Genomic DNA, 19,972 nt, shown 5'->3' on the forward strand with positions numbered 1-19,972 from the left:
TGGCCGTGATACTGTACAGCAGGGGTGTCCAAAGTGCGGCCCGGGGGCCATTTGCGGCCCGCATCTAATTGTTTACCGGCCCGCCACACATTCTGCAAAAATTGCAAAATTTATAATATTGCAAAAATTAAAAAAAAGTGGAATGGGGTGAAATCTAACAAGAAAAAGTTGCAATGTTGACACAAAGCTGCCATGCAGGCTGTTTTTTTTCTTTTGTCTTTGTTTATTTTTATTTTTTTTGCCATTGCTAAAAAAAAAAAAAGACTAAAAATCTATGTTATAATGAATTATTACTTAAAAAATATCACTTTAAAATGTTTTATGTGGAAAAAATATTGCATATATTGTGTGGTTGCCATATAAAAACATCAAAGTTTTATTTGACAAAAGAGCATAAAACAAACAAAATAATAGTTCAAACGTAAAATGGACAGATATATTTGAAGTTGATCTCGTAATTTAAGTGTTAAAAGTTCAACAAAACTAATAAAAATGTATCACTTTATGAGTGGGGGACCTTTTGGATCCCAAATATATTTAGTAGGATTTTATTTCACTTTTCACTGTGATTACTCAAAAATATTAAAGACTTAAAATCAATGGTGTCCTGCATTATTGATCTTTTAAGGCTCTAATTACTAAATACTGCATATTTCAGTTTTACTATAAAAAACTAAGTTGTCTTTTTTTTTAAACTTTATGTCAACCTCAAGTTGATATAGAGATTTACTGTAAGCGTTAAATTAAAAAAAATAATAATAATTTGACTTATTTTTAACAGTTTAATGACTGAGACCCTTTATAGTCCCCGGGAGCCCTAAAGGTTAAAAAAAAAAAAAATTGTTAAGGTTTGAAAATGAAAAATATCAAAATGGCCCCCGCATGCTTAAATTTTGCCGTGTGCGGCCCTCAGTGGAAAAAGTTTGGACACCCCTGCTGTACAGGCTCTCCGCGTGGAATCTAAGCTTTTCTTCCAGTCACTCACCTACACAGAAACCGAGAAAATTGTTCTTGATTTTACATGATTTTGCAAAACGGATGAATTCATTCTCGAACAAGAACCGAGGGGTGGTCTTCTATGGGGGGTGGGGGGGGGGTCAGTGTGTGAATGATAGGGTGTGCAGAACCTACATGTGCCTGTGCGGGGAGTACCCAGGGCTGCCGTGTCCGTTGGTGTCCAGGTGGTCCAGGGAGCCGTTGAGGTCATCGTGGACGGACTGCAACAGGGTAGGGGGGCTGCCACTCAGTGTGCCGGGAGGGCTGATGCCCAGTAGCCCAGGCGGGCTGCCGCCGAGCAGCCCCGGCGGACTGCAGCCCATCAGTCCGGAGGGGTCGCCGCCCAGGAGGCCGTGGCAGCCGCCCATGTGTGCGCTGTTCATGAGGCCGGGACTACCCAGTAGAGGGAGGGTGGTCTCCGCCAGGGCGGCCTGCGGGACAAGACAAGTTATAGACCTCGTCCCCTTGAAAACTTTACCTACGAAACCCCCCGACTGGGCATTAAAGTTATATGCCGCCATTAAATTTTTAGTTATTTTCGCCATGAGCCTGGCTGGCGTGTACACAATGAAGCCAAATCATTCATGACAGCCTGGATAAATATTCATGGCCATGCCGCTTCCCCTCTCGCACGCCGCGATCAATCTGAGGCGGACCAGGGGACAATGTCACCCAGGTGGCCGCCGTCTCTGCTCGGATTCTTACCTGGAGGCTGGCGTTTAGTGCTGAGCCGTAGCCCAGACTGGAGGGCAGGTTCTTGACGAGTGACGGGCTCCTGGAAGAGTTGAGGAGAAAGAGAGGGAACGTCAATAATGAGCTTGACAACAGGTGCTGGGACCACCTGTCCAAACTGTCCACATGCTCTTTACAAGGAAACTGGTGCACCTAGTTCTGCGAGGGAGCTCAGTTCAAAACTTGACCGTTTTTGTAGCCGAGTATATATGTAAATAGTTGAAAATGTTCATATTTTTAAGGTTACCTAAAAAAAGTGTTAAAAAGCACAATTTCTGCAATAATTTAGTTGGATTCAAAGAAAAAAAATACAGTAATTTCAGATTTTTTTTTACATATATTTTAAGGTTACTCTAAAAAGTGTTAAAAAGTGCCATTTTCAAAATAATTTAGTAGGATATTTAGTATTTTTTGGAAATTTGACATAAGCTTAGGGTTACTTTAAAAAGTGTGGAAATTGGCAATTTCAGCGAGAATTCAATAGGTAAATGTGCAAAAAATATTCCGTAATTTGTGGAAATCTGACATATTGTTAGTGTTACTCTAGAACAGGGGTGTCAAACGTACGGCCCGAGGGCCGGATCAGGCCCGCAAACTGGTTTTAACCGGCCCGCGGGATGAGTTTGGTAAGTATAAATATGGGCCGAAATTTTTGAATGAAAGAAACTGCTGTTCTAAATGTGTCCACTAGATATCGCAATACAAAAAATAAACCACAATGAAAAATGAGCAAACTACATAAATAACATCTTATAATTTGATTTTGATATTATTTTTTTATCTTGATGGATTGAAAATGAACACCAATGAGTTGACTAATGAACATTATCTAATAATTTATTCAGAAAGTATAAATAACGACAAACAAAGATGGAATACTATTAACTACAACATGTAGGTGTAAATAAACCCAACAACATTATGATTTGTACATTTTCAGAATGTGCTTGTTCTATTTTTAAACAAAGAAAACAATCTGAAGTTTTCTTTATTTTTAAGTTATTGTGCCGTGATTTTACCAGTCTGGCCCACTTGGGCATAGATTTTCCTCCATGTGGCCCCCGATCTAAAATTAGTTTGATACCCCTGATCTAAACTTTACCGCTGCTTGTATTTTTTTCCATATTTTATTGTAATATTTTCAGAATGTGTTTGTTCTATTTTTGGCCAAAGTAAGACAAAGAAAACAATCTGAAGTTATTTTTTTGTTTTAATGCTATGGTTGTAATAGTCCGGCCCGCGTGTGCACAGATTTTCCTCCGTGCGGCCCCTGAGCTAAAATGAGTTTGACACCCCTGCTCTAGAAAGTGTTAAAAAGTGCACTTTCAGCAAGAAGTTAGTAGGATTCTGTGCAAAAAATATTCAGTAAATTGCTAAAAATATTTTAAATGTTTAGAGATACCTAAAAAAACGTTGAAAAGCACAACCTTTGTGATAATTTAGTAGTACTTTGTGGGTGATCTAAAAATAAGTGTTGAAAAGCACAATTTCTGCAATAATGTAGCTGGATTCTAAGAAAAAAAATACAGTAATTTGAGGATTTTTTTCAAAACATGTTTTAGGGTTACTCTAAAAAGTGTTAAAAAGAGTCATTTTCCAAATAATTTAGTAGGATTCGGTGCGTAAAGTATTTAGTATTTTTTGGAAATTTGACATAAGCTTAGGGTTACTTTAAAAAGTGTGGAAATTTGCAATTTCAGCGAGAATTTAATAGGTAAATGTGCAAAAAATATTCCGTAATTTGTGGAAATCTGACATATTTTTAGTGTTACTCTAAAAAGTGTTAAAAAGTGCACTTTCAGCAAGAATTTTGTAGGATTCTGTGCAAAAAATATTCAGTAAATTGCTAAAAATATTTTAAATATTTTAAATGTTTAGAGATACCTAAAAAAACGTTGAAAAGCACAACATTTGTGATAATTTAGTAGTACTTTGTGGGTGATCTAAAAATAAGTGTTGAAAAGCACAATTTCTGCAATAATGTAGCTGGATTCTAAGAAAAAAATACAGTAATTTGAGGATTTTTTTAAAACATATGTTTTAGGGTTACTCTAAAAAGTGTTAAAAAGAGTCATTTTCCAAATAATTTAGTAGGATTCGGTGCGTAAAGTATTTAGTATTTTTTGGAAATTTGACATAAGCTTAGGGTTACTTTAAAAAGTGTGGAAATTTGCAATTTCAGCGAGAATTTAATAGGTAAATGTGCAAAAAATATTCCGTAATTTGCGGAAATCTGACATATTTTGTAGTGTTACTCTAGAAAGTGCTAAGAATTACAATTTCAGCAGGAATTTAGTAGGATTCCGTGCAAAAAGTATTCAGCAAATTGTTGAAATTGTATATATTTTTAGGGTTACCTAAAAAAAAGTGTTAAAAAGCAAAAATGTTGTGATAATTTAGTTGTAATCTGTGGGTAACCTAAAAATAAGTGATGAAAAGCACAATTTCTGCACTAATTTAGCTGAATTTTGAGAAAAAAATTAAGTAATTTGAGGATTTTTTAACATATACTTTAGGGTTATTTTAAAAAAGTGTTAAAAAGAGCCATTTTCAAAAGAATTTAGTAGAATTCAGTGCATAAAAGATTTAGTATTTTTTGGAAATTTGACATAAGCTTTGGGTTACTATAAAAGGTGTGGAAATTTGCAATTTAATAGGTGAAGTGAAGTGAATTATATTTATATAGCGCTTTTCTCTAGTGACTCAAAGTGCTTTACATAGTGAAAGCCAATATCTAAGTTACATTTAAACCAGTGTGGGTGGCACTGGGAGCAGGTGGGTAAAGTGTCTTGCCCAAGGACACAACGACAGTGACTAGGATGGCGGAAGCGGGAATCGAACCTGGAATCCTCAAGTTGCGAGGGAGCTCAGTTCAAAACTTGACCGTTTTTGTAGCCGAGTACCAAAAACAGCAAAATTAGGATTTTTTTGTAGTACTTCCTTAAAAACAATAGTTTTTCATATATGATCTTTGACTAAAGATAGGTCCCCAAAAACAGCAGAGCTCTATGAAAATATGGAAAAGCTGCTGATGGTGTGTTTGACTGAAAAGCAGCCAGAAGGAGATACCGTAGAACACACTACAAAATATGAAATCTAAGTAAGATTAACTATCTCAAATAAGGGTGATATTTGCTTATTTTCTGTCTGATAAGATCATTCTTCTCACTAAGCAGATTTTATGTTAGAGTCTTTTACTTGTTTTAAGCGTTTTGGTCCTAAATGATGTCAGTAAGATATTACAGCTTGTTGCTGAGATTTGATGAGCTATATTGAGTAAAACATGCTTGAAACTAGAATATCAACTGTTGTGTCATCAACACTCACAAGTAGAAAACTACTTTTTTAAAGTCATCATTTCTTATTTCAAGCATGAACAAAAAAATCATGACTTTGACATGATTGTGTCTCATAATTAAAACAGATGACAGCCAAATGGACTTTGCTGGTTTATTTTCAATGAAACAATAGAAAATATGTACTCATATAGTAGTACAGTTGGCACAGTACAGTAAACTGACAGTTAATATTTAAACATTTAACATGTGACATTTGTAACAATTTTGAACAGAAATAGTTTGTGCACATTCAGATAAATTCTTACAAATTACAATTTTGGCCGGGGGCCGGGCTGTATATATGCACACTAATTGACTGGAGGAGCACGCACTTGACGCGATGATGTCATGTTATCCATGGAAAAATGCATTTTTAGACAATATGATTTGGCTGAGAGAACAATAAATTAGTTTTTAGTATAAGTTTGCTGGTTGTGTCAAGATAATGGCACTAGCATTTACTTCATTTAAGAATATTTTTCAACATATTGAGCAAAAAGGTCTCTTTTTTTTTCTACCAAGAAAAGTGCACTTGTTATTAGTGAGAATATACTTATTTTAAGCTATTTTTGGGTTCATTGAAGTAAGCTAATTTGACTTGTTTTGGAAAGTCTTGACAAGCCAAATTTTCTTGTTCTATTGGCAGATAATTTTGCTTAGTTAAAATAAAATACCCCAAATTTTCGTTTGTTTTTTTCTTGTTTTTGAACACTGACTTTGTGCAGTGCAGTGATTTTCAACCACTGTGCCGCGTGAGATATTGTTTGGTGTGCCGTGGGAAATTATGCAACTTCACCTAATTGGTCCAAAAATATTTGTTGCAAATCAATAATCCTAATAATGTGCTGTTGTGTAGTGCCTGTGCTGTGTAGAGCTTGGCAGGGTAATCTTGTAATACTCCATATCAATAGGTGGCAGCAGGTAGTTCATTGCTTTGTAGAAGTCGGAACGCGTCGAGGAGGGTTTGTCGTGATCCCAACATGCAGAGCACAGCGGTAGACAGCGTGCAGGTAAAAAGGTATGTAACGCTTAAACCAAAAATGAACAAAAGGCAAACCCGCTAGGAAAACGCACTGAACGCACTAACATGCGATGTAAAACAAAAGTACAACTGAACTGGCCACAAAGTCAACAAAAACAGAATGCTGGACGACAGCAAAAACTTACAGCGTGTGACATGACAATCAACAATGTCCCCACAAAGGAGGATAGCGTACGCACAACTTCAATAGTCTTGATTGTGAAAACAAAGCAGGTGTGGAGAATAGCGCTCAAAGGAAGGCGTGAAGCTGCTACAGGAGAACGTCAACAAAACAGGAAGGGTCACCAAAATAATAGCGCAAGACAGGAACTAAAAGCACTACACACAGGAAACAACAACAAACTCAAAATAAGGCACGACAACCTGGTGGAGTTTCATTTTTTAACTTTTTCTGCTGGTGGTATGAAAAAAATGTGCCTTGGCTCCAAAAAGGTTGAAAAACGCTGCCGTAGAAGACCACGTTCCTACATAAACACTGTACATTTTTAGTTGTTTGTACTAAATTATATTGTATTGTAGCTTCACACACTATTTCTTATCCTAAAGTTTTTTTAAAAGGCATGTTTACTTGTTAAAAGTGGGCTGTTTTGGGGGCCAATCACTGATTAAACTGATTTGGATTAATTCCAATAGACAATGTTGATTTGAGATACAAGTGTTTTGAGTTATGAGCTCAATAAGGTACTACTGTATGTACAATTATATATCCAAAAAAATGTATCAGTGAAAAATTGGCCCTAACAAATGTGCAATAAATATTTCAACATATTTCATCCATGACTTGGGGGCGGGGCATAATATCAGCACATGCATTTTTTTAATTTTTCTTTACCCTAATTTATTTTATTTTCAATATGTATATATTTATTGAATCACCATAGTGTGCTTATTAGTAAATTGGCATAAATACAAAAGGTAATTGTATTTGATGTATTTGCTAATTCTATGCTAAAAACTCACACCTGTTATTTTCAGTCCTTTTACTCAAATGAGTCATCTTGTACAAAAATGTTTAAAAAAAATGGACACATTTCAGAAATGTTCACAAATTTTGAGTACCGTATTTTTCCGAGTATAAGTCGAACCGGAGTATAAGTCGCTCCTGCCGGAAATGCTTAATAAAGAAGGAAAAAAACATATATAAGTCGCCAAACTATGAAAAAAACTGCGACTTATAGTCCGAAAAATACGATAGTTTAATATGTATATTATCAAATTCAGATTTTTTTTTTTTTTTTTTTTTTTTTAAATCTGAGAGTTAAAACAAGAGTAGTTGTTGTGAATCTTTGGGCACTGAACGATTCGATCCGATTCCTGGAGTGATGATTGGATTCTGAATCGATTCAGGATTCAAACCGATTTCTGGCAATGTAACAGTTGGAATAATAATTATAATGAAACTTTTTTTTAAACAGGTTAGAAAAAGCTCCTTCTGGTTGTGTGGAGATGGCCTGAAAACGTCTTTTTAAAAATGGAGTCTTATAAAATAATAATAATTAGAGATTTCCGATATTATCGGCCGATAAATGCTTTAAAATGTAATATCGTAAATTATCGGTATCGTTTTTTTTATTATCGGTATCGTTTTTAATTTTTTTAATTTTTTTAAATGAAATTAAATCAACATAAACACAAGATACACTTACAATTAGTGCACCAACCCAAAAAACCTCCCTCCCCCATTTACACTCATTCACACAAAAGGGTTGTTTCTTTCTGTTATTAATATTCTGCTTCCTACATTATATATCAATATATATCAATACAGTCTGCAAGGGATACAGTCCGTAAGCACACGCTGCTGGTCCACTAATAGTACTAACTTTTAACACTTAATTTTACTCATTTTCATTAATTACTAGTTTCTATGTAACTGTTTTTATATTGTTTTACTTTCTTTTTTAATTCAAGAAAATGTTTTTAATTTATTTATCTTATTTTATTTTATTAAGTTTTAAAAAAAAAGGAACTTATCTTCACCATACCTGGTTGTCCAAATGAGGCATAATAATGTGTTAATTCCACCACTGTATATATATCGGTATCAGTAATTAAGAGTTGGACAATATCGGCAAAAAGCCATTATCGGACATCCCTAATAATAATAATAATAATTAATATTATTATATAATATATTATTTAGATTCGGAATGAATAAGAATCGACTATTTTGTGCACCCCAACTGATTTGGTGCATTGGCTGCTCCTTAGTGGCCCCCACAACAATTTAGTTGACTCGTCCTACTTTAGCAGCAAAAATCAGACCAAAAATGTCCTTTTTTCTTCGTACCCTGTGATCTTCTGCGACCGGCGTTTCTGGTACTCCACCTCGTCCACCGTCCACACGGCGCCTTTCACGTTCTCCACGCGCACAAAGCACTTGTGCAGGCTGAGGTTGTGGCGCACGGCGTTCTGCGGCGTGAGAGAGAGAGAGAGAGAGAGAGAGAGAGAGACGGACAGGTCAGAGGAAGCACATTCAGGCACCCTTGATTTAATTAGCTAAAATTTTTTTAAAAAAAACCCTCTTCCAAGTCCGGCACGCACAGTACGTATCAATCAAGAGTATGGCGACTAAAAGGAGGTAATCAGCATGGCGAATGGCTTATAATGCTGAAGGTCCTGATAATGGCGACTCTGCCCATAATGGACACATCGTTTGAAATATGGAACACCACGGAGGTGTCACTGTGTGTGTGCTTGTATTTCTACCCTTCTTGAGACATCAACAAGGAAAAGCAGCTTCCATATGAGGAGGTGTGAACAAGTTAGGACATATGTAATAACAAGTGTGTGTAAGAAATTGAAATGCGTCCCCTTTGGACAAAATGAATAAAATATGTATATGGAGACATACTGTAATAACTTGAAGTAAATAATGAAGTTTAAAAACCAATTACAAAAAAAATAAAAAATAAAAAAATAACTAAAAGCTTACCTTTTTTTATATTTGCATAGTTTGTACATATTATTAATGTTGTAAATACACATATTTATATATCTAGAAAGGGTGGTCCTAAAGAGGTAGGTATTTTTCAGCGGTCTCAAGAAGGTAGAAAATACAAGAATGTGTGTGTGTGTGTGTGTGTGTTCATATAAACTGTACTGTATGTATTTATGTATACATTTTGTGTATGTTTAATTTTCTACTTATTATGTACATATATTTGTATATGTAGTACATGTTTTGTACATTTATACAATAATGTAAACTGAATGAAAATAGGTTGAGAAATGAGCAAGATGTGATTTATTTTCAATTTAGATGTGTTACCTTCATTGAGTACTTTGCTGTCCTTAAAAATGGCCAACTCACAGAACGTATTACTATGTGTGTGTATGGTTAAATCTACCTAGCAACAGCAATAGGTCCTCACAACTACAGAAGTAAAATATTTTTTTTTACTTTGTGTGTTTTGCATTCTGAAGTGAGGTTGCAACTCTCTACTCCCATCTAGTGCTGGATATTTGTTTTTTCAACCTTCTAGCTATAGTGGAAAGGGGGGCCCTCACAACCTACTGACCAAACGTGGGTCCACACATAGTAGACGAGGCATGTATGTGTGTGTGTGTGTGTGTGTGTGTGTGTGTGTGTGTGTGTGTGTGTGTGTGTGTGTGTGTGTGTGTGTGTGTGTGTGTGTGTGTTCATATAGACTGTACTGTATGTATTTATATATACATTTTGTGTATGTTTAATTTTCTACTTATTATCTACATATATTTGTATATGTAGTACATGTTTTGTACATTTATACAATAATATAAACTGAATGAAAATAGGTTGAGAAATGAGCAAGATGTGATTTATTTTCAATTTAGAAGTGTTACCTTCATTGAGTACTTTGCTGTCCTTAAAAATGGCCAACTCACAGAACTTATTACTATCTGTGTGTACGGTCAAATCTACCTAGCAACAGCAATAGGTCCTCACAACTACAGAAGTAACATTTTTTTTTTTTACTTTGTGTGTTTTGCATTCTGAAGTGAGGTTGCAACTCTCTACTCCCATCTAGTGCTAGATATATATATTTTTTCATCCTTCTAGCTATAGTGGAAAGGGGGGCCCTCACAACCTACTGACCAAACAAGTAGGCAAGACATGTATGTGTGTGTGTGTGTGTGTGTGTGTGTGTGTGTGTGTGTGTGTGTGTGTGTGTGTGTGTGTGTGTGTGTGTTTCATCTCACATCATCTTTTTTTTTTTTTTACTATCCACGCCGTATTTGATTTAATTACAAACTATACGACCGTGCATTAAATAATACACTTTAATATCTCGTTGTGTACTGCTCATTCTCCAAGAAGAGGATTCAGAGGATATATATATATATATATATATATATATATATATATATATATATATATATATATATATATATATATATATATATATATATATATATATATATATATATATATATATATATATATATATATATATATATATATATATATATATATATATATATATACATATATATATATATATATATATAAAATGAGGGGAAAAAATCCTCATAAGCAGATCTCGCATCTGACCTGAAAATCCCTGGATTTGATTGATCTTAATGCCCATGGCTGTGAATATGATAATTTTAATATTAATGAGCAAATGAGCAGTTTTATTATGCATGCTATATAGTTAGAACTAATAAGCTTCTGCATGGAGAAGAAAAGAGGGATGTGGTGGTGGAGGGGCGGAGGGGGGGTGCAGCAAGGGAGGCAGATATTAAACCACCTTTCCCTTTTTTCCCCCCACCCCCTCCAAACAAATTCTCCACATTAATCAAAGCGCGGGCCGTCACGTTAGCGCTTCGACGTATGACCCCGTCGTAGATAACGCGCCTAAAAAAAAAGAGATAATCATTCATTAAAAAAAAAAAAAAGATGTTGTAATGTGACAGATAGAGGAGCTTTGACAAGCGGAAATGGCTTCTTTATACAAACTAGGAACCCTCGTTTGGTTTTTTTGTTGTTGGCGGAGGCAGGACAATGAAGTTGGAGCCTTTTGTGCGCCCGTATAAAGACTTCCTCCGCCGTGACAGGCCGACTCTTGCTTGTGTGTTTGCGAGCATCTTTGACCTCCCCCCACGCCCCCCCACCCCGGCCCGACTGCTTGACGGCCATCTTTCTTCCTAATTAATCAATGATATGCAAGGGGAGGCTCGAGGAGCGAGGAGGGGGAGGCGGTTTGTCTCGCCCAACAAAAGGTGCTGATGATGGAGTGGCTGCTGTATAATTACAGCCACGCTATTCATTTCTGTGCCGTTTCTTTGTAAAACAAAAAAAAGGAGGGGAGGGGTGGGGTGGTAAAATGCGTTTTCAAACCTTCCAAGTGGCGGCGTTGCGTCTGAAGTAGGCGAACGTGCGCGTGAACCAGCTGTAGATTTCATTAAGCGTTAACTGCATGTCGGAAGAGTCCATGATAGCCTGGAATGAGATGACATCAAATAATGCTTTACTAACCACACACACACACACACACACACGCACACACACACACGAACGCACACACACGGACAGAGAGCTGCCACGATTCATGCTGCAATTAATTTGAATCTAATCAGGCAAAGTTAATTTATTTCCCACTCACCTGTCTTATGAGGGTTGCATAAGTAAACGGCGGCCTGACATCCGCGTTCTTATAAAACTCGTAGTTTGGGGCGATCTCTGGAAAAATAAATACTGTGTCACCACCTGAAATAATTGGTAAATTTTTATTCCTCCAGGTATTGGACTCAGTCAAGGTTTCATCACATTAAAAAACAAGGGAGGGGGGTTATAGAGAGAGAGAGGGGGGGGGGGGGGGGAGGGGTTGGGGTGGGGGTACATCAAATCAGCATTTTCCATGTCTAACAAAATACATTTTTAATTAATGTCTCTCGCGAGAGGTCTTAAACACTAATAAATCCATAAAATGAGATCCGTGCAGTTCGTTAGGCCCGCGCTGAATAATTGATGACACCGGGCGCTAAACACAGCCGGTAAATATAAACATCAAAGGCGGAGCATTTAAAAAATGCAAAAAGTCATACGTGCAATATGTCCTGCTGCAATAAATATGATATTTACTTGGCTGTTATTTGAACTTCATTAACACTGCTGTAATATTCATGTGCAGTTCCGTCTCTATTTACATATAGAGTGATTAAACTCAGCGTGTGTGTGTGTGTGTGTGTGTGTGTGTGTGTGTGTGTGTGTGTGTGTGTGTGTGTGTGTGTGTGTGTGTGTGTGTGTGTGTGTGTGTGTTATTAAAGCGCAGGCGCTTGGCTAAAGTGTGCGCTGCGTAGTTGGTCTTACCCGACGACAGCGGCATGGAGTATTTGTCCGTGTGACGTCGCCGCATGGCTCCCATGCTGGGCACGTTGGCTCCGCCCAGCACCGACGGGACCTGGGGCATGGCCGCCATGGGGGTGACGGGCGCCGTAGGGGTGGTGGGCGTTTGCGGTAAGTTAGGCGGGGACGCGTAGGGCAGGTTCTTGGACATGGTGACGCTGGACACCAAGTTGAGCTGCAAGGGGAAGACATTATTGTTCTTTAGTGCTGCAGAAGCATGAATAAAGAATGTCCATTTATTAAAGATTTTGTGCAAAAATGTCTAGAAATGTGACATATTTTTTAGAATGTGCTAAAAAATGCGCTATTTAGTAGGATTCTGTGCAAAAAAATATGCAGTGAATTGTTGAAAATGTATATATTTTTAAGGTTACCTAAAAAAAGTGTTAAAAAGCAAAGCATTTGTGATAATTTCGTTGTAAACTGTGGGTAACCTAAAAATAGGCGTTTAAAAGCACAATTTTCGCACTAATTTAGTTGGATTCTGTGAAAAAAAATACAGTAATTTAAGTTTTTTTTTTTAAATATATAGTTTAGGGTTACTCTAAAAAGTGGTAAAAAGCATCATTTTCAAAATAATTTAGTAGGATTCAGTGCATAAAATATTTAGTATTTTTTGGAAAATTTGACATAAGCTTAGGGTTACTTTAAAAAGTGTGGAAATTTGCAATTCAAGCGAGAATTTAATAGGTAAATGTGCAAAAAATATTCCATAATTTGTGGAAACCTGACATATTTTTTAGTGTTACTCTAAAAAGTGCTAAAAGAACTTAGTAGGATTCTGTGCAAAAAAATATTCAGTAAATTGTTAAAAATATTTAAAATGTTTAGAGATACCTAAAAAAAGTGTTAAAAAGCACAATTTCGGCAAAAATTTAGCTGGATTCTGGGGGAAAATACAGTAATTTCAGAATTTTTTCAAACATATATTTTAAGGTTACTCTAAAAAGTGGTAAAAAGCGCCATTTTCAAACTAATTTAGTAGGATTCGGTGTGTAAAGTATTTAGTATATTTTGGAAATTTGACATAGGCTTATGGTTACTTTAAAAATTGTGGAAATTTGCAATTTAAGCGAGAATTTAAAAGGTAAATGTGCAAACAATATTCCGTAATATGTGGAAATCTGTCATATTTTTATTGTTACTCTAGAAAGTGTTAAAAAGTGCAATTTCAGCAAGAAATTAGTAGGATTCTGTGCAAAAAATATTTAGTAAATTGTTAAAAATATTAAAAATATTAAAAATATTTAGAGATACCTTAAATAACGTTAAAAAGCACACAATTTGTGATAATTTAGTAGTACTTTGCACATAAAATTACTTATTGGTCGGTAAGCACAACCAGAATTATTCCGTACATTAGGCGCACCGGGTTATAATTTTTGAGAACATGAAAGGATGTTAAGTGCGCCTTGTAGTTCAAATTTTCAATAAATGTGTGCACTTTTTGCACAAATCCCTCCTAAATTCATATGAGAATGGTGCTTTTTAAAATTGTGCATTAGATGGGATCGGACAGAATATCTCAATGAATCCTCAATTTCGGCGCCTTTGGCCATCTTGCTTCATTAAAGTTAATTGGCAACACTAAATTGGCCTTAGTGTGTGAATGTGAGTGTGAATGTTGTCTGGCCCTGCGATGAGGTGGCGACTTGTCCAGGGTGTACCCCGCCTTCCGCCCGATTGTAGCTGAGATAGGCTCCAGCGACCCCCCGCGACACCAAAAGGGACAAGCGGTAGAAAATGGATGGATGGATGGGTTTTCTAGGCTGAACTTGGCACACGCATGGACAGTAATGTATGGAAGCCGTTGCCAACACAAAAAAAGTGTGGAAATTGGCAATTTCAGCAATAATTTAATAGGTAAATGTGCAAAAAATATTCAGTAATTTGTGGAAATTTACTGAAAAAAGTGTTAAAAGAAAATGTTTGCTAGAATTTACTCTGATTCTGTGTAAATAAATGCAGTAATTTGTGGAAATTTGATTTATTTTTAAGGTTACTTGGAAAAAAATACACATTTTGCATTAATTTAGTAGAATTCTGTGCAAAAAAATTGCAGTAATTTGAGGAAATGTTACATATTTTTAGGTTATTAAAAGAAGTGTTAACAAGTGCCTTTTGACTGTAATTTAGTTTGATTTAATACAAAAAATATATTCTGATATTTGTGGAAATTTGAGATATGTTTAGGTTATTTGAAAAGTGCCATTTTGACTTTTATTGCAAAAAATATGGATTTTTTTGGTGGGAATTCAAAATATTTTAGGTAACATAAAAATGCAATTAAAAAAAAGAAAAAAATAATTTTACACATTTTTAGGGGTACCTAAAGTGAGATTTTTACAATAATTTAGGAAGATTTCATACATTCGTGAATTAGTAATATGAGAATTACATCAAAAAAATTCATTTTCAACAAATGTGTGCACTTTTTGCACAAAAAACTTTTTAAAATTGTGCATTAGATGTGTCTGTTGAAGTAGAAGTAGTAGAATCTTTCAATGAATCCTCAATTATTAGCCTTTGGCCATCTTGCTTCGTTAAAGTCGCCATAAGGAATGTCTGCTTTTTGTTTTTTGCTCCTTGGAACCCCCTAAAGAATAATAAACAATTGTTTTGTAGACTGGCACACGCATGGACAGTAATGTATGGAAGCCGTTGCCAACACAAATAAAGTGTGGAAATTGGCAATTTCAGCAAGAATTTAATAGGTAAATGTGCAAAAAATATTCAGTAATTTGTGGAAATTTTATGAAAAAAACTGTTAAAAGAACATTTTTGCTAGAATTTACTCGGATTCTGTGTAAATAAATGCAGTAATTTGTGGAAATTTAATGAAAAAAAGTGTTGAAAGAAAATGTTTGCTAGAATTTACTCGGATTCTGTGTAAATAAATGCAGTCATTTGTGGAAATGTGATATATTTTTAAGGTTACTTGGAAAAAAAAGTAAAAATTTTGCATTTATTTAGTAGAATCCTGTGCAAAAAATAGCAGTAATTTGAGGAAATCTTACATATTTTTAGGTTATTAAAAAAAGTGTTAAAAAGTGCCTTTCGACTGCAATTTACTGGTAGTTTGATTTAATACAATAAATATTCAGATATTTGTGGAAATTAGAGCTATTTTTAGGTTATTTGAAAAGTGTCATTTTGACTTGATTTTATTGCAAAAATTATGGATTCTTTTGGTGGGAATTCAAAATATTTTAGGTAACATAAAAATGCAATAAAAAAAATAATTTTACACATTTTTAGGGGTACCTAAAGTGAGATTTATACAATAATTTAGGAAGATTTCATACATTCGTGAATTAGTAATATGAGAATGACATTAAAAAAATTCATTTTCAACAAATGTGTGCACTTTTTGCACAAAATACTCTTTTAAATTGTGCATTAGATGTGTCTGTTGAAGTAGAAGTAGTAGAATCTTTCAATGAATCCTCAATTATTAGCCTTTGGCCATCTTGCTTCGTTAAAGTCGCCATAAGGAATGTCTGCTTTTTGTTTTTTGCTCCTTGGGACCCCCTAAAGAATAATAAACAATTGTTTTCTAGACTGGCACACGCATGGACAGTAATGTATGGAAGCCGTTGCCAACACAAATAAAGTGTGGAAATTGGCAATTTCAGCAAGAATTTAATAAGTAAATGTACAAAAAATATTCAGTCATTTGTGGAAATTTAATGAAAAAAAGTGTTAAAAGAAAATTTTTGCTAGAATTTACTCGGATTCTGTGTAAATAACTGCAGTAATTTGTGGAAATTTAATGAATACAAGTGTTGAAAGAAAATGTTTGCTAGAATTTACTCAGATTCTGTGTAAATAAATGCAGTAATTTGTGGAAATTTGATATATTTTTAAGGTTAGTTGGAAAAAAAAAGTACAAATTTTGCATTTATTTAGTAGAATCCTGTGCAAAAAATATAGCAGTAATTTGAGGAAATCTTACATATTTTTAGGTTATTAAAATAAGTGTTAAAAAGTGCCTTTTGACTGCAATTTAATTTGATTTAATACAATAAATATTCAGATATTTGTGGAAATTAGAGCTATTTTTAGATTATTTGAAAAGTGTCATTTTGACTTGATTTTATTGCAAAAAATATGAATTTTTTTTGGTGTGAATTCAAAAATATTTTAGGTAACATGAAAATGCAATAAAAAAAAAGAAGCTTACGATGTTGAAATTTTACAAATTTTTAGGGGTACCTAAAGTGAGATTTTTACAAGAATTTAAGAAGATTTCGTACATACAATTATGCGAATTAGAAATGCGAGAATGACATAAAAATTAGGTTTTTTTTAAAAATACACCACATTTTCAACCATTGTGTGCACTTTTTGCACAAAAAACGTTTTAAAATTGTGCATTAGATGTGTCTGTTGAAGTAGAAGTAGTAGAATCTTTCAATGAACCCTCAATTATTAGCCTTTGGCCATCTTGCTTCGTTAAAGTCGCCATAAGGAATGTCTGCTTTTTGGTTTTTGCTCCTTGGGAAAGAATAATAAACAATTGTTTTCTAGACTGATCTTGGCACACGCATGGACAGTAATGTATGGAAGCCGTTGCCAACACAAATAAAGTGTGGAAATTGGCAATTTCAGCAAGGTTATTAATAAGTAAATGTACAAAAAATATTCAGTAATTTGTGGAAATTTAATGAAAAAAAGTGTTAAAAGAAAATTTTTGCTAGACTTTACTCGGATTCTGTGTAAATAACTGCAGTAATTTGTGGAAATTTAATGAATACAAGTGTTGAAAGAAAATGTTTGCTAGAATTTACTCGGATTCTGTGTAAATAAATGCAGTAATTTGTGGAAATGTGATATATTTTTAAGGTTACTTGGGAAAAAAAGTACAAATTTTGCATTTATTTAGTAGAATCCTGTGCAAAAAAAATAGCAGTAATTTGAGGAAATCTTACATATTTTTCGGTTATTGAAAGAAGTGTTAAAAAGTGCCTTTCGACTGCAATTCAGTTTGATTTAATACAATAAATATTCAGATATTTGTGGAAATTAGAGCTATTTTTAGATTATCATTTTGACTTGATTTTATTGCAAAAAATATGATTTTTTTTTTGTGTGAATTAAAAAATATTTTAGGTAACATAAAAATGCAATAAAAAAAAGAAGCTTACGATGTTGAAATTTTACAAATTTTTAGGGGTACCTAAAGTGAGATTTTTACAAGAATTTAAGAAGATTTAGTACATACAATTATGTGAATTAGAAATGTGAGAATGACATAAAAATTAGTTGTTTTTTTAAAATACACCACATTTTCAACAAATGTGTGCACTTTTTGCACAAAAAACTTTTTAAAATTGTGCATTAGATGTGTCTGTTGAAGTAGAAGTAGTAGAATCTTTCAATGAATCCTCAATTATTAGCCTTTGGCCATCTTGCTTCGTTAAAGTCGCCATAAGGACTGTCTGCTTTTGGTTTTTAGCTCCTTGGGAAAGAATAAAAAACAATTGTTTTCTAGACTGAACTTGGCACACGCATGGACAGTAATGTATGGAAGCCGCTGCCAACACAAAATAAAAGGTGTCCTGGCTGGTCCACTGGTTAAAGATCGGAAAGATAAGTTATGAAGGGTTGGCATAGCAACAAAATCGACAACTAGTTTTGGCGCCGTCGTTTTAAGGTCAAGTGGTTCCATAATGTTGCAATATTTGGGCCCTTGTTACTACCTTGACGTCTCCTTAACTTCTGCGCTGTTTTCCGCACCTCATTACAGCCAAGACGGCTCGTAATTATCGTCTAAAAGGCCGCCGACATCCACCCCGATGATTTCAAAGTCGACATTTTTATCCTATTTATCAACGCACCAGCCTCCGAGTGCAACCCGCTTGTCGACTCGCAATTAAGGCAATTTGGTCGGAATATGTAACGATGTCATTAGCATCCGCCGGCTCAAATTAGCGGCGCGTCTGAAAGGTCAGTTGGGCGTTTTTCCAGTCGGCTGGAGATTGGCAGGACAGAAAAGTAGAGGAAAAGACGGAGAATTAGCGCGGTGAGCGGCCGCCTGCTTGCCAGGGACTGACATATGAAGTAACTGCGTGTCACTCGGCCTCAGTGTCAGGAAGTTTGGGCCACTGCGAGGAAGTGGCGCTCACTTTGGCGGCATGCAGCGCCAAGGAGGGAGGCGGTGATAAACGGAGAGATAAAGGGAGATGTGGCGCCGATAGCGCGCAGGCTGATCGTGGGCTAATCTCGAACAGCGTGCTCTAATTAGAAATGCTATGATACAATTTGGCGCTGGTAATTAGCAGAGATGGGCTGGCTCCTTTCCACCGTTCCCTGCTAGGGGAAACACACAGCTGTGCTGGGGAGGGGTGTGCGCGGGGAGGAGAGGACACGTGGTGCGGCGCGTGATGACTCAGCAACTTTCATTTAGTAGGAAAGCCGACAGAAAAAGTTACTGACTTTTTTACGACTGTTATAGTTTCCTGTTGCATTGCTGCTATTATTATTCTGAACTGGTTAAGCAAGAGAAAATGTCTGATTTCAGCTTTTTTATTTTATAATATTATTTATTAATATTATAATGTATATATTATTTATATTTATTATTTATATATATTTATTTGTTTCTGTAATTTATTTAATTTCAATATATTTATGTATTTTTTTAAATTTATTATTTAATTATATCTAAATAAAAGTGGCATTTAATATTGTAACATTTATATATGAAAAATTACACTTTTTTTTTTTTACATTTCCACAAATTAATTTGACTTTACTTTTATACAATTTTTATGTAAATGTCACTTAAGCAAGATTTGCAATATACAGTAAAAAAAAGAATATATATATATATATATATATATATATATATATATATATATATATATATATATATATATATATATATATATATATATATATATATATATATATATATATATATATATATATATCTATATATATATATATATATATATATATATACATGTACATGTACATATATATATATATATATATATTATATATACAGTATATATTATATATAATATACCTATAATATATATATATATATATATACAAAAATGATTCCCGGGCGTGGCACCGCTGCTGCCCACTGCTCCCCTCACCTCCCAGGGGATGGGTCAAATGCAGAGGACAAATTTCACCACACCTTGTGTGTGTGTGACAATCATTGGTACTTTAACTTTATATATATATATATATATATATATATATATATATATATATATATATATATATATATATATATATATATATATATATATATATATATATATATATATATATATATAAATATATATAAAATATACATATATATATACAGTATATAAATATAATATATATATATATATATAATATAAATATATATATAAATATAAATATATATATAAAATATAAATATTTATATAAAATATACATATATATATACATTTACTATATATATATATATATATATATATATATATATATATATATATATATATATATATATATATATATATATATATATATATATATATATATATATAT

At 34.1% G+C, this 19,972-nt stretch overlaps 1 protein-coding gene across 1 annotated transcript in view; it reads right to left on the reverse strand.

The window, feature by feature from the left end:
* Nucleotides 1-19,972, reverse strand: part of LOC133662555 (forkhead box protein P2-like) — a 99,379-nt gene that overhangs the window by 14,506 nt on the left and 64,901 nt on the right. Inside the window, exons 9-14 of the mRNA XM_062066671.1 lie at nt 12,404-12,614; nt 11,697-11,773; nt 11,432-11,533; nt 8,399-8,520; nt 1,702-1,771; nt 1,132-1,427 (exon numbers count right to left, since the gene is read on the reverse strand). Coding sequence (XP_061922655.1) covers nt 1,132-1,427; nt 1,702-1,771; nt 8,399-8,520; nt 11,432-11,533; nt 11,697-11,773; nt 12,404-12,614 — 878 coding nt within the window. The remainder of the gene's footprint in view (nt 1-1,131; nt 1,428-1,701; nt 1,772-8,398; nt 8,521-11,431; nt 11,534-11,696; nt 11,774-12,403; nt 12,615-19,972) is intronic.

This window comes from Entelurus aequoreus, linkage group LG12 (genome assembly GCF_033978785.1).
Source record: "Entelurus aequoreus isolate RoL-2023_Sb linkage group LG12, RoL_Eaeq_v1.1, whole genome shotgun sequence".
NCBI lineage: Eukaryota > Metazoa > Chordata > Actinopteri > Syngnathiformes > Syngnathidae > Entelurus > Entelurus aequoreus.